This window comes from Salpingoeca rosetta (assembly GCF_000188695.1).
Source record: "Salpingoeca rosetta unplaced genomic scaffold supercont1.27, whole genome shotgun sequence".
Lineage (NCBI taxonomy): Eukaryota > Choanoflagellata > Craspedida > Salpingoecidae > Salpingoeca > Salpingoeca rosetta.
Window position 1 is genome coordinate 78145 of NW_004754907.1, and position 14453 is coordinate 92597.

The 14453-nt window shown below is 54.9% G+C and overlaps 3 protein-coding genes across 3 annotated transcripts in view; 1 reads left to right on the forward strand and 2 right to left on the reverse strand.

Moving 5' to 3' along the window:
- The window catches only part of PTSG_08937 (hydrogen/potassium-exchanging ATPase 4A), a gene marked incomplete at its 3' end in the record, with an annotated part of 6711 nt that extends 1601 nt beyond the window's left edge, over positions 1-5110 (forward strand). The window contains exons 4-16 of the mRNA XM_004989678.1: positions 1-74; positions 254-458; positions 752-814; positions 1010-1105; positions 1326-1615; positions 1783-2064; positions 2306-2617; positions 2788-2946; positions 3110-3221; positions 3445-3782; positions 4066-4335; positions 4539-4669; positions 4888-5110. The exon at positions 1-74 is cut by the window's left edge and continues 522 nt beyond it. Coding sequence (XP_004989735.1) covers positions 1-74; positions 254-458; positions 752-814; positions 1010-1105; positions 1326-1615; positions 1783-2064; positions 2306-2617; positions 2788-2946; positions 3110-3221; positions 3445-3782; positions 4066-4335; positions 4539-4669; positions 4888-5110 — 2555 coding nt within the window. The remainder of the gene's footprint in view (positions 75-253; positions 459-751; positions 815-1009; positions 1106-1325; positions 1616-1782; positions 2065-2305; positions 2618-2787; positions 2947-3109; positions 3222-3444; positions 3783-4065; positions 4336-4538; positions 4670-4887) is intronic.
- Positions 5111-5495: 385 nt separating this feature from the next.
- On the reverse strand, positions 5496-12487 carry PTSG_08939 (CAMK protein kinase). Its single transcript, XM_004989679.1, has 15 exons — positions 12372-12487; positions 12005-12180; positions 11765-11829; positions 11461-11569; positions 11012-11199; positions 10681-10853; positions 10440-10498; positions 9888-10152; positions 9443-9646; positions 9102-9204; positions 8654-8834; positions 8243-8392; positions 7920-8021; positions 7531-7647; positions 5496-7295 (listed from the first exon to the last, which is right to left on the reverse strand). Exons 2-15 carry the CDS (start codon positions 12113-12115, stop codon positions 5817-5819), a joined length of 3306 nt encoding a protein of 1101 aa, XP_004989736.1. The 5' UTR covers positions 12116-12180; positions 12372-12487; the 3' UTR covers positions 5496-5816.
- Positions 12488-12812: 325 nt separating this feature from the next.
- PTSG_08940 (uncharacterized protein) overlaps positions 12813-14453 on the reverse strand; it is a gene marked incomplete at its 5' end in the record, with an annotated part of 5111 nt that continues 3470 nt past the window's right edge. Inside the window, 4 exons of the mRNA XM_004989680.1 lie at positions 12813-13089; positions 13414-13482; positions 13798-13873; positions 14051-14114. Of these exons, the coding sequence (XP_004989737.1) occupies positions 12873-13089; positions 13414-13482; positions 13798-13873; positions 14051-14114 (426 nt within the window). The 3' untranslated portion in view covers positions 12813-12872. The remainder of the gene's footprint in view (positions 13090-13413; positions 13483-13797; positions 13874-14050; positions 14115-14453) is intronic.

Consider the following 14453-nt stretch of genomic DNA (forward strand, 5'->3'; position numbering starts at 1 on the left):
GTGACGTCGTCGAGATCAAATCTGGCGATCGCATTCCTGCAGACCTCCGCCTCATTGAGACACAGGGACTCAAGGTGAGCATGTGTGTGTGTGTGTGTGTGTGTGTGTGTATCCGTGTGCGTGGATGTGGCCTATGAATTATGGCGCTTCCAAACTCGTCCGCAATCCCGTGTTCTGCATTGCTGCTTGTTCTTACTCCTCCTCAACCTCTTTGCGCTGACGCGTTGTGCCTGCATGCAACATCACCCCACAGGTCGACAACTCCTCTCTCACCGGTGAGGCCGAGCCACAGAAGCGCAGCAAAGAGTGCACAGACGCCAACCCACTGGAGACACAGAACATCGCCTTCTACTCCACCAACGCCGTGGAGGGGTCTGGTGTTGGCATTGTGATTCGATGCGGAGATAACACCGTCCTCGGCCGCATCGCCGGCCTCGCAAGCGGCGTCGATGCTGGAGGTGTGTGTGGGGGGGGGGGTGGGGGGTGTGCCCCTGTGTCTGTTTCTGTGTATGGGTGGGTGTGTGCCTGTCTGTCTGCGTGTGTATCTATGTGTGCGTGTGCATGACTGCCTGTGTGTATGTGTCCGACTGCCTGTGTGTCTGTTTGGCTGCCTTGTGCTTTCGCATTTGTCTCTGTCAGCTCATGTGTGCTTCAAGACGGCCACTGATCCGCCCAGCAACTCCATGACTACTTGCCATTGCCGTATCCCCCTTGACTCACCCGCTCGTTTCGTGTCGAACAACACTTGCAGAAACCCCAATTGCACGGGAGATTCATCACTTCACCAAGATCATCACCATCGTCGCCATGATTGGTGTGGTTTCCTGCAACACGTTCATGGACACATACGACAGCAAACCTCGCGCTACCACAACACCGACCACACTCTCATTTACAGAAACACCCCATCCATACATTCATACCTACATTCATACGCGCATCCCTACGTTCATTTGTGTACTGACACAACCTCTTCCCCCCTCCCCTCTTGCATCGTCATTGTGTGCAGTTGGTGCGATCTTCTTTGCCATTTCGCTCGCCATCGGCTACTTCTGGCTCGACGCCGTCATCTTCCTCATCGGTATCATTGTCGCTCAGGTGCCAGGTAAGCATCTCCCTTGCACTTTGGTTTGTCTGTATGTTGGGGGGGGGGTGCTGGAGGGGTGTGCGTGTGTTGTATTGTGTGTGTGGGGGGGGTGGGTGTGAGTGAGTGTGGCCGTACATGGTTGTTACTCTCGCTTTGCCTCAGCTCACGCGTTCGTGTTAAACATAACCACACACACACACACACACACACATCCCCTCTCCCGAAATGACTTGACCAGAGGGTCTGCTCGCCACGGTGACGGTGTGCCTGACGCTGACGGCAAAGAAGATGGCGACGAAGAACTGCCTCGTGAAGAACCTGGAGGCTGTGGAGACGCTTGGCTCCACCTCCACCATCTGCTCCGACAAGACCGGCACCCTGACGCAGAACAACATGACGGTTGCACACATTTGCTTTGATCAAGAGATTCGAGAGATCAACACGGACCCGAAGGTGGAGAAGAAGATGCAGTTTGACATCAACGACTCCTACCTCGCCCTCTTTCGCGTCGCCGTCCTTTGCAACAAGGTATGGGCTGTGTGTGTGTGTGTGTGTGTGTGTGTGTGTGTGTGTGTGTGTGTGTGTGTGTGTGTGTTTGTCCGTTCGCTTGTGTGAGTTTGTGGATGTAACTTGTGCATGTTATGTGATACCCCCGATGATCACCACGACCACCACCACCACCACCTTAACCGCAGGCCAACTTCCGCCCGCCAAACCCCGGCGAGGACTTCAGTGACGTGCCCATCCTCCGGCGTGACACAATTGGCGATGCGTCTGAGTCCGCCATCTTCAAGTACACGGAGCGTAACGCTGCACGCGTGCTGACAGAGACAAAGTCCGTCAAGGATTCGCTCGTTGTTGGCGAGCGCTCCAAGTACCCAAATGTGGCTGACATTCCCTTCAACTCGAAGAACAAGTACCAGGTCTCTGTGCACGAGACACCAGACGACGACCCGCGCTACCTCCTCGTCATGAAGGTGCGACTATTTTGCTGTGCTCTATGTGTGTACATGTGGCGTGTGTGTCTCTGTCTGTGTTTGTATGTACAACTGCGCGCATTGTATCATTCTTGCCTGCTTTTCTGTCCGTGACATCGAACACGACGTCGCTCACTATCATCACCACCATCCTCACGACCATCATCATCATCATCATCATCATCATCATCATCATCATCATCATCATCATCATCATCATCATCATCATCATCGATTGCAGGGTGCCCCCGAGCGCATCATCAACCGCTGTTCGCATCTCTACCGCAACGGCGAGATTGTCGACATGACCGAGGCGGATCGCAAGAAGTTTGAGGACAACAACACCGCCCTCGGCAAGCGTGGCGAGCGTGTGCTTGGCTTTGCCTGCCTCCGCCTCCCCGCCGACCAGTACCCTTCTGGTTACCAGTTTGAGACCCAGCCCGCCAACTTCCCACTCGAAGGTCTCGTGTACTGCGGTCTCTTTGCCATGATTGATCCCCCTCGCCCCGCCGTCCCCAACGCCGTCGCAAAGTGCCGCTCTGCCGGTATCAAGGTGAGCCACTGAACATGTGTGTGTGTGTGTGTGTGCGTGCGTGCGTGTGCATGTGGCTGTCTGGCCTTCGTGTGCACCAAGCTGGCTTGGATTTTCTCACGCTCGCTTTTCCCACTCACAACACATACACACATACACACACACTCACACGCACGCACACGCACACACAGGTCATCATGGTGACGGGCGACCACCCCGTGACAGCGCAGGCGATTGCGAAGCAAGTCGGCATCATCTACACGGAGAAAACTATCGATGATCTTGCAGAGGAGCGCGGGGTGGACGCTTCGTCCATTGACCTGTCGGAACCTGGTGCCATCGTCGTCAAGGTGTCCATTTTGTTTTATTTTAAGTGGCTTCAATCCTTCACTGTGTTCTTTATTCATGACACGTGCCTTCGCAGTGCCCTTGTTGCATGCATGTCTCTTCCCCTCTGTTGTCGTTCACACATGCACACCGGCGCTCAATGCACGATTGTGTCTTTGACTTCAGGGCTCCACGCTGGCAGACATGTCGGCAGAGGACCTTGACCACGTGCTCGCCAACCACACTGAGATTGTGTTTGCCCGTACATCTCCACAGCAGAAACTCATCATCGTCGAAGGTGCGATACCCCTGCTGCTGCTGCGGTGTGTGTGTGTCTGTGTCTGTGCGCGTGTGTGCACGTTGATGGGTAACAATTCCCTGTTCATTATGCCCTTGTGTCTGCCTCACGTCGCATCATACAACGCCTATGCCAACGCGTACTCGCTCCCATTGCCCTCCTCCTCACATTCTCCTCCCCTTCCCTTCCGAACTTCACCCATCCCACATCAACACCACCTCAGGCTGCCAGCGTGCTGGCCAGATTGTTGCTGTGACGGGCGATGGTGTGAACGACTCCCCTGCGCTGAAGAAGGCTGACATTGGTGTTGCCATGGGTATCGCTGGCTCCGATGTGTCCAAGCAGGCAGCAGACATGATTCTCCTTGACGACAACTTTGCGTCCATTGTGACTGGCGTGGAGGAAGGGCGACTCATCTTCGACAACCTTAAGAAGTCCATTGCCTACACCCTCACATCCAAACTGCCTGAGTTGACCCCGTTCCTCTTCTTCGTTCTCGCTTCCGCCCCGCTTCCCCTCGGCACCGTCACCATTCTTTGCATCGATCTCGGAACAGATATGGTGCGTATGCGCGCGTGTGTGTGTGTGTGTCTGTCTGTCTGTGTGTCTGTGTGTGTGTGTGTGTGTCTGTCTGTGTGTCTGTGTGTGTGTGTGTGTGTGCGTGCGTGTGTGTGTGTGTGCCTGCTTCAGCCGTGTCGCCTTTGTTCCGTTCTGTTTGCCTTGTCGCGCTATCGCTTTCCATTTCTCTCACTCATCCCATACCTATCCCCTCAACTCGACTCCAAATCCTCCCTCCCTCCCTCCCCCCCCCCACCCACCCACACAACGCGTTTACACGGCCCAGGTGCCCGCCATTTCGCTGGCGTACGAGGGCCCGGAGTCCGACATCATGATGCGACCACCGCGCAACCCAACCAAGGACCGCCTCGTCAACATCCGGCTGCTGTGCATGACGTACCTCCTCATTGGCGCAGTCCAGACGGCAGCTGGCTTCTTCACATACTGCACGCAGATGAGCGAATATGGCTTCTTGATGAACGACGTGTTTGGTCTTCGTGACGACTGGGACGACCGCAACTTCGAGGAAGTCACAGACAGCTACGGCCAGCAATGGGTGAGCGGGAAGAGGCGGGAACATGCGGGTGGTGCAGTGGTGTTGTGCGGCCTTGCGCTTGAAGCTGCCTGGCTGCCGTTTTGTCTAATCACCAAACCCATCAGTTCACTCAACCACACGACAATTCCCTCGTCCACCACCACCCCACCACTGCAACACTTCATCATCATCATCACCACCACCGCCACCATGGCCGCCTGCAGACGTATGACCAGCGCAAGGACCTCGAGGCGACGTGCCAGACGGCGTTCTTCGTCTCCATCGTCATTGCGCAATGGACCGATCTGGTCATCTGCAAGACGCGTCGTCTCTCCCTCATGCAGCAGGGCATGCGGTGAGCACATGCAGTGATGGTGGTGGTGGTGGTGAGCGAGAGTGGATGTTGCGGTTGTGGCGCAATTAGCGAAATACAACCGCCTGCATAAATAGATAAATGCATGCGTACATACATGCATATGCACACGTGTTGCACACACATTCTCTCTCCCATTTTTCCTCGCACTACCTCACCCACCATGTCCCTCTTCTCCCCCACCCTCCACCCCCCAACAGGAACGGCGTGCTGACGTTTGCGCTCTTTTTTGAGACGGCGCTCGCTGCTGTGCTGTCGTATGCACCGGGCACCGACGTCGCACTGAACATGCGCCCGCTGCTGTTCCGCCACTGGCTCACTCCGCTCCCCTTCTCCGTCTCAATCCTCATGTTTGATGAGATTCGCAAGTGGTTCATTCGCAAGTACCCGACTGGATTTGCCTTCCGCGAAACATACTACTGAACATGCACGCACTCCCGTGCCATTGCAAACAAAGTGCATCACTTCCCGTTCGTGTTCGTGTCGTGGTTTGTCCCGGTGTGTTCCATGTGTTTGTGTATCTTGGGTTTTGCGAAGCTTGTTAGTCGAACGTGATATGTTTGGTTAAGGCCATTGTCTTGCAATTTGTTGCTGTTAATCCATTCATCTGTGCACTTGCTGTGTGTGTGTGTGTGTGTGTGTGTGTTGCTGACGCAAAGTTGTTACATACGGACGTGAATGTCGACGCAAAGTTTGACCCATGACACGTCCAACGCAATACAATCATGATAGCTGAATAGCAGTGATGGTGGTGTTGGTGGTGGTTGTGATGTCATTGTCATTCGCATGAGCATTCTGTGTGTGCTTGATGGCTTTTGGCGTGTATTTGCTTGTGAAACGAGACATAACGCACAACGCCGACAAGATGTGGGCAGTACGGCTCAAAGGTCCACGCACTGAAATTAATGCGGTAAGCAAGGAACAGCAGGAAGAACGAAAGAACGCAACTTGAACAAAACAAATGCCAGATCACGCGCTTCAAAAGAAGCATGCGCATGAATGTGCAACCAACGGGACGTAACAAAAACGCAATGTTGTAACGTCAACCACAACAACAGCAACAGCAACAAAACCGGCATACAAACACACACACACACGCACACACTCTCACAACTCACACACGCTTTGATTAGAGCGGCACGGACACGGTCTTCTCGTCATCGTCGTCATTGCCAGCAGCAGAAGCACTGGTCCCGTTGGCGGCGCCATTTAGCGTGTGAATGGTGGTGGCCTGCATCAGCTTGAGCCCTGCCAGCTGCTTCCTCAGCGCAATCACCTCCTTCTCATACTGCTCGCGCTGCGTCTTGCTCTCGGCCTCCATGGCTCGCTTCGCCCTCACAAGCTCAAGCAGCTGGCGGTGCACGTCTGCCATAGATGGCGAGGTGCCGGTCGTGCCATCCCCGCCAGTTGCGGTCATGCACGTGAGCGCCTCCACCTGAGCCTTCATCTCCTCAAGCTGCTTCTGCGCGTCTTTCGTCGCCTGCTCTGCCGCTGCCAGCCGCTGCTGCGTGCGAGCAGCCTGCCTCTCCTTCTCCTTTGCTTCGAGCCGCACCCGCACCATGCTCTGCTTCAGCCCTTCCTGCTCGGCCTGCAGCTGCTGCTTCTGGAACAGCAGCACGTTGTTCAGGCGCGTTGCATTCTGCCAACGCGTCACCACATCCAAGCGGCTGTCGCCGTCGCCACCGTGACCCTCTTTCTTCTCTTCCTCCTCTTCTTCGTTCCCCTCTTCTTCCCTCGCTTCACCTTCTCCTTTGTTCTCGCTGGACACAATCACAAAGTCGTCGTCATCTGGCGGCGCTGATGTCGATGCTGTCGGTGTCTTGTCTGCCTGTCCCTCCTCCTCACCACCATCATCGTCATCATCGTCATCATCGTATTCACCTTCTTTGCCTTGCTCGTCCTCCCCTGCGTGCTCCTTTTGCTCTTGCTCCTCGTCAACAGTGGTGGCGGTGTGCAAATCCTCGTCTTCGTCACTGCCCGTGTCTGCAGATGCCGCAGATTCCATGTCGCGAACCATCACCTCAGTCGCCCGCACATCATCATCATCAGCAGCAGCAGCAGCATCGCCTTGCTCGTCGTCATCATCAATGGCAGCAGCATCCGCCACAAGCTCACCATCACCATGACCATCACCATCCATGTCGGCAGTGTCGCCGTCTTCAACAATAGCGGTAGTAGTGGCCTCCGTGGTGTCCGCGTGCGTGTGCTGGCTCTTGGCGCGCGGCGAGGAAGAGTCAAACTGCCATGCAGGGTCCATGTCACGGATGCTGGCCACCACGGCATCTGTGGATGACGCCTCCTGGTTGGGGTGCAGGGGCACGTCGCAGTGGTCGATGATGGAGTAATCGGTCGTGGGCAGCTGCATCTGCGTGGTGACGGGACGGCTGGAGGTCTGCAGCATTGCGGTGCGAAGCTCATCAGCGATCACATCGCTGTCATTCCTGTTGACAATGGCATCGTTCTCGATCAAGCGTTGCCCCTCACGCAGCTTCACAATGGCCGAGAACAGCAGTTCACGCCTGAGGTTTGTGTTGAAGCCCTGAGCCTCGCGCTCCCACCCCTGTATGAGAAGGCGGTAGTGGTGAGGCTTCATCTCGCCGCCATTGCGCTGCGGTGATGGTGGGATGGTGATGTGTTTTGGTGGGAGATGATGGTGGTGACGGACGGTGAGGGAAGGTGGTGAGAACTTCATTGGCATCAGCAATGCCATGGACGCTCGAAGAGCATCGACATGCAAACACGCAACATGTGTCAACATGCATGCACACACACACACACACACGCATACACACACACGCATACAATGGATACGCGCCACCGTGTCATCATGCGACACCACGTACCCATTGTTTGAGCTGTCGACGGCAAAAGTCATACAGCTCGCATGGAACCGGGTTGCTGTCAAGCTCGGCCAGGGATTCGAATGTGCGCTTTGCGTTTGGAATGAGCACCTCAATTCTCTGTTGAGAGAGAGAGAGAGAGAGAGAGAGAGAGAGTGTGTGTGTGTGTGTGTGTGTGTGTGTGTGTGTGTGTGTGTGCGAGGCGAGACGAGCGACGGAACGTGAGAACGATCGGAGATTGCGGTTGAGTGCATAGCAGTTGATGCTGTGGTGTGAACAAGCGTGGACGCCCTCCAGCCGAATGAGTACCCATGGACGTGACAGCCCACCACCACCAATCATCATCATCCTCACCACCACCACCACCGCCACCACCATCATCACCATCGCACCTGCTCTGTAAACTCAAACCGCTCGTGCAGTTCGCGCGTGACCTTCGACCACTGACGACACATAGACGAGATGCGGTCGAGAATGGCGGCCCACGCGGCCTCCTGTCATCATCAGCAGCAACAGGGATAGTGGTGGTGGTGGTGGTGGTGGTGGTGGTGGTGGTGGTGAGGTGAGCGTCAGATTATGTATGCAGACAAACATGCACGCGCATTACACGACGTGTACCCCCAACACACAAACACACACATACACACACACTTGCACACACACACACACACATGCACAAACAGTGTCCCCCTGCAATCCCCCTGCAATCATGTACCTTGTCCTTGATCTTTGTGAGTGTGCGAACGTATTCGTCCTGTGGGCTTCCAATGATTTCGGTGGTGATGAGCCTGTCCCCATCGAGACGAGACATGAAGCTGCTGTGAAGGTCAAACCGGGGGTTGCGCAGCACAAACAGGCGCAGCGACTGGTGACAGTGGCGGTGGTGGTGATACGGTAATGATGAGCGTGGATGGGTGAGCGTTCATAACGTGCAGAAAACACGAAGTTGTTGTTCGACACACACACACACACACACACACACACACACACACACACACACACACACACACACATGTACATACGCACGCACACGTGCACACACACACACACACAACTACGCACATGAATACCTGCATGCATGCAGGTGCCCATCACGCATCACGCATCACGCAACGCGTGGTCTCACCGTGCCGGTCTCGAAGCAGCAGCGCGGAATTGGTGCAGACGTGTCACCCGTGAAGAGGCTGTCGAGTGCAGCAGGGTCCAGGCACGCGTCGAGCTCGTCGCGGTGACGAAGAGCAACGACGATGCACACGTCATCGTCCTCATTCCACTGCTCCTGCAGCCGATGGCGGAACAGACCCACGCTGTTGGTGTGTGTGTGTGTGTGTGTGTGTGTGTGTGTGTGTGTGTGTGTGTGTGTGTGTGTGTGTGATTGTGTGATTGTGTGATTGTGTGTGTGTGTGTGTGTGCGTGTGAGGGGGTGCGTGTGAGGGGGTGTGTGTGTGTGGGTTGATTTGACACAGTGCAGGTGATTCGCGGAGATAGTCCAGGCAAAACCAATGACGACAACGAACGACACAGTACGGCCACCCAAGCATACAGGACCACGAGCACACGCCGTGAAACCTCACGTGTAGTCTGGGAAGGTGTCATCTGGGTAGAGGAGCACCGTCTTCTCGTCCAACGTGCTGAAGTCCATCACACTCACGGGACGAACAACGTCCAGCGACAACACTGCGTGTGTGTGTTTATGTGTGTGTGTGTGTGTGTGTGTGTGCAATACGTGAGCAACGCGACACAGAGATGGGTGATGATGAGACTTCTCCAATGATGCTGGCACTAAAGGATAATCAATCAACAGTGATCGATTGGTCAACACGTCAAGCACCAACACGCAACTGTAGCTGATGTTTCGAAGCACATCATGACACACGCAGGCGCAAATCGCCAAACCACAGCGCCAACACCCCACCTTTCTTCAGACCGGCAACAAGGTCGTGGACATCAAAGACGCCGCGCTTTCCCCACTGGGACTTGGCGTTGCGGACGGCCGCCGCCACCTCACGACGGAGTGCAGCGAGACTGATGCCTTTCACAGACGAGTAGTCCGGGTCGAGGCCAAACCGGCGGAGAACAGCGCTGCGATCGCCACGGAGCACGCGGTACGCAGCAGCCACTGGCAGTCGTGATTGGTGGTGGTGGTGATGGGTGATTGATTGGTGGTCAGGAGGTATGGTGTGGAGAATGAGGAAATTGCAGAGGACAGAGCGGACATGTCAATGAAGTGATGTAATCCCTTCAACACGCACGCACACATACATGCACACGCACGCATGCACACGCACGCACACACACACGTACACACGCATACACACACGCACGCACACGCACAATGCCGCAAGCCACAACAAACTCACAGATCTGCGTGTCCACTGCTGACGGGCGCATCTCTGGTCGCGGCTGCAGCAGCGACTGCAATATGACCGCAAGCATTCCGTCGCTGTTGGTGTTGTTGTCACCAGCACGCCCATCATCGCCATCGCCAACACCAATGCCGTCGGTGGTGTGGCGGTGGTAGTGGCTCTGCCGGAGATCGGTGTGAACGGTGCTGGCAGCGGTGTCCTGCGGCACGTGGCGCACGAGGAAGTAATACAGCGTGGCGCCGAGCGAATACATGTCCACCTGTGGTCGCAGATGCGTGCATTGGGGGGAGGAGGATGGTCGCGGCACGTGTGTATGTGTTTGTATATGCATGTGTGTATGTATGTGTGTGCGTGCGTGCGTGCGAACGAGTGAGAAAGAAGCACGGTGCAAGCCAAGAATGATGTGAATGCGTGTGTAAAGGCACGAGGCCCGAGTGGAACAGCAACTGCGAGCGATCGAGTGGTGACAACGCCGCACGCTGCAAGCACGAGTGTACACATGCACGAATGCATGCATGCATGTACATGACGGTATGTGTGGGTCACCTTGGTGGATACAAGGGCGCGGTCGTTGCCTTCATGCAGCAGAGACAGCTCGCGGGGCACTGCGTAAGAACACACACACACACACACATCCACACACACACACACACACGCCATTATTGGTTGAGGAAGGAAAAACACCATGACGTGGGTTGGTGCATGAGGTCACACACGCATTCACACACGTAAACACACCCACGCAAACGCCCACGCTCACGCACACGCACGTCCTGGTGTGACTCACAGGCCTCGACGAGGAGGTATTCCCGCGCCTGCAGCCCGCGGGTACCGGCAACGGTGGTGATCGGGTGCTCGTGTGTCAACTTGTGGCGGGAGACGCCAAAGTCAATCATCTTGAACACCGTGCGCTTGCGCTGATCGTCGTACACACCCATGATGTTGCCAGGCGACACGTCCCTGTTGGTGGCGGTGGTGGTGGTGGTGGTGGTGGTTAAGGTGTGCTTTTGAGTGGGCAGTAACAGCAATCAAATATGCACACCAAAGACAAGGCAACAACGTGTTCCTGTTGAAACACGCACACGCACACATACACACACACACTGACACACACACACCTGTGGAGCACATCTTTGCTGTGGATGAAAGCGAGCGCGGCGGTGACGTCATCAATTACATCGGCGATGTTGACTGGGATGTTCCTGTCCATTGCCTCCACGAGCGAGAACCCAAGACGCTCCACAAACAGCCAGGCCACGTTGAACTCGTGTCGCCCAGCAGGGTGCTCTTGGCGCGTGTGTGGATCCTGGCACGTCGTAATGGTGGTGGTGGTGGTGGTGGTGATGATGATGATGATGATGATGATGATGATGATGATGATGATGGTAGCGGCGGTCGTTCGTCGTCATTGTTCACAATGATGACAACGTTGACAATGTTTGGCGTGAGTCAAGCAGGATGGTTCACGCAAAGATCAAAATCGCTGAGTCATGGTATTGCCCCCCGCCTCACGCACAAACGCACACGTACACCCACTCACGCGCACACGCACGCGCGTGCGGGGTACCTTGTACAGCAGTTGGTAGTCGATGAGCTTTGCAATGTTGGGGTGACGCAAACCCTGGTGCAGGTCGATCTCCTGCAGCACCACGCGCCGCCGGTCCTCTTCAGAGCGCCTGTGAGGTGTGTGTGTGTGTGTATGTGTGTGTGTGTGTGTGTATGTGTGTGTGTGTGTGTTGCGTATCGTGAATTGAATGTGGCGAGTACAGGACAAGTGTGCAAGCGCGCGGTGGCATGACATGCATAACACAAGCAGCGTGCGTTGTGTCGAGCGAGTGTTGGGGGGGGGGGGCAGCGTGGGAGGAACTCACTCCGCTTCCAGGTTGTTGATGTGAACCTTCTTGGCGATTATGCCTCGCACGCCATGACGCTTGGCCTGGTTGATTACCAAGCCATGACACCACACAAGTGTTGAGTTTGAGTGAGTGTGTGTGAGAGCGAGATGTTCAAACACTTTCATGTTCATGCAAACACACACACGGACATAGACACACACACACACACACACACACACACACACACAGGCACACACACACACACACAACAGGTACCTCTGAGTTGGCAATAGCGGCCGGGAAGACCATGCCAAACCTGCCATTGCCGATGGAGTGTGGGGCAACCTCAAACTTTGACACGATCTTCAGCGAAAAGGAGTCTGCCATGATGCCGAACTCGGCCTTGCCAAAACACGCAGATCTGTGTCTCTCCGCTTCCTTGTGGGTGTTCTCTGCTCCGGACAGGCGAGTGAAACCCAAAAGAGATGAGCTCTTGCATGCTGTTGCAGGACAACGCCACTGCTGCGATGAGCAAGGCGAACACACGTACACACACACACATGCACACACATACATGCACATTTCGACACACACACACATACATGCACATAGGTACACACAGAGCCCTCTCCATCCAGCGCACCTCAGGACAACAGGACAGGACGTCGGCGAAATGAGAGGTGCAGATGCGACGACGGACAGGGTGGACGTGGCAGTGAGAAATGAGGGCGGCTTTGTTTGCTGTGTGCGTGGGGTGTGTGTGCGCAAAACGCATCTTCTCATCTTTGTTGGGACACAACAAAAACAGCTGATGAGTCATCTTTACTACTTCTCTGTGTGTCGTGTCGCCAAGGCTCGTCGAGTCAACTTTTGTGTGTGTGTGTGTGTGTGTGTGTGTGTGTGTGTGTGTGTGTGTGTGTGTGTGTGTGTGTGTGTGTGTGTGTGTGTGTGTGTGTGTGTGTGTGTGTGTGTTTTGTGTGTCTGCATGTGTGTGTGCGACTGCCTCCTCCTCCTTCCTCTCCCTACCCCTTCCTCTCTCTGCCTGCACTCTTCCCACTGCAATGTTTCAGCGTTTCCACTCATTCACATGTTCATCCATCGCAGCGTATGCATGTATGAGAGAAGAACCATCCACCCTCATCCATCACTCTGCCAAGTCCACAGCACCCTGCTTCTTCCCCTTCTTCGAACCACCACCGCCACCACGACCACCACTCTTCTTCTTCCCGCGCTTCGCCTTCTTTCCCTTGCCGGCGCGCTGCTTCTCTGCCCACGCGCGCCGCTTTGCCTTGTCCGCCATCATCGCCGCTGCGCTCGAGCTGATCGTCGCGCGCGTCACCGTCCGCGACCGCTGCTTCTTCCTGCAGTCGTGCGGGGGATATTGGGGGTGCGGGGTGTGTGTGTGTGTGTGTGTGTGTGAGTTGGTTGTGTGTGTGTGAGTTGGTTGTGTGCGCGTGTGTGTGTATATGTGTGTGTGTTTGTATGTGTGTATGTGTGTGTTGATTGTATGTGTGTATATGTGTGTGTGTTGGTTGTGTGCGTGAGGAAGTGAGTTGGTTGTGTGCGTGAGGGAGGGAGTGTTTGTGCCTCAGGAGCAATGCTCATCATGCTGTTCAAACAGGCAGCATCAGCTGCCACACCCATCGCCACGTTCCGCATTGCCTGCTCTCCTGCAGTGAACGTACGGCAAGTTTGGCAGTTGGAAGATCCAGTCGGGAACATCGCACCCAGACGCCCGGATCACAGACGCAATCCTGAATCAGGCGACACGCGGTGGCAGTGGCGGTGGTGGAATTGGGAGCATGAGCACGAAGGCAGTGAATAGAAGGATGTATGGCTGTGTTGACACAGACAGAAGGGAAGACAAACACAAACACAAACACACACACACATACAAACACAGACACACGCACACACAAACAAACACAAACACACAAACGCAAACACAAACACACACACAGACACAAACACACACACACACACAAACACACACAAACACACACAAACACACACAAACACACACACACAAACACAAACACAAACACATATGCACTGCACAGTGCGCTCACGATCTGAGGATGGGAGCGTCGCGTGTTGTGAAGAATGTGATGGCGGTACCCGTGCGCCCAGCACGGCCAGTCCGGCCTGAACAGGTTGATGATCATGGTCATGGGCGTGGGTGGCGGTCAGTGATTGATGAAATATATTTCATTCCACCTCGCAATCACAGTCACAAACACTTCTTCGCATGTTCACACACAAGCACGTGCACGAGACCACACAACACCACACCACCACACCAGCAGTTCATGGTGTACGCACCAACGCGGTGGATGTATTCGTTTGCGGATGGCGGGAAATCAAAGTTGATAACAAGATTCACTCCCTGCACACACGCACACACGCACACGCACACACACGCACGCACGCACACACACAGTTGTGGTGGTTGAGATGAGGTGATGGTGGTGGTGTCGGTGGGGAAGAGACATCAAAGAACACGCTGGCGCTTGCCCATGTGTTCGTGCAAGGGGCATTCGTGCACAACAACAGCATCATCATCATCATCATCATCATCATCATCATCATCATCATCATCATCATCATCATCATCATCATCATCATCATCATCATCATCATCATCATCATCATCATCATCATCATCATCATCATCATCATCATCATCATCATCATCATCATCATCATCATCATCATCATCATCGAC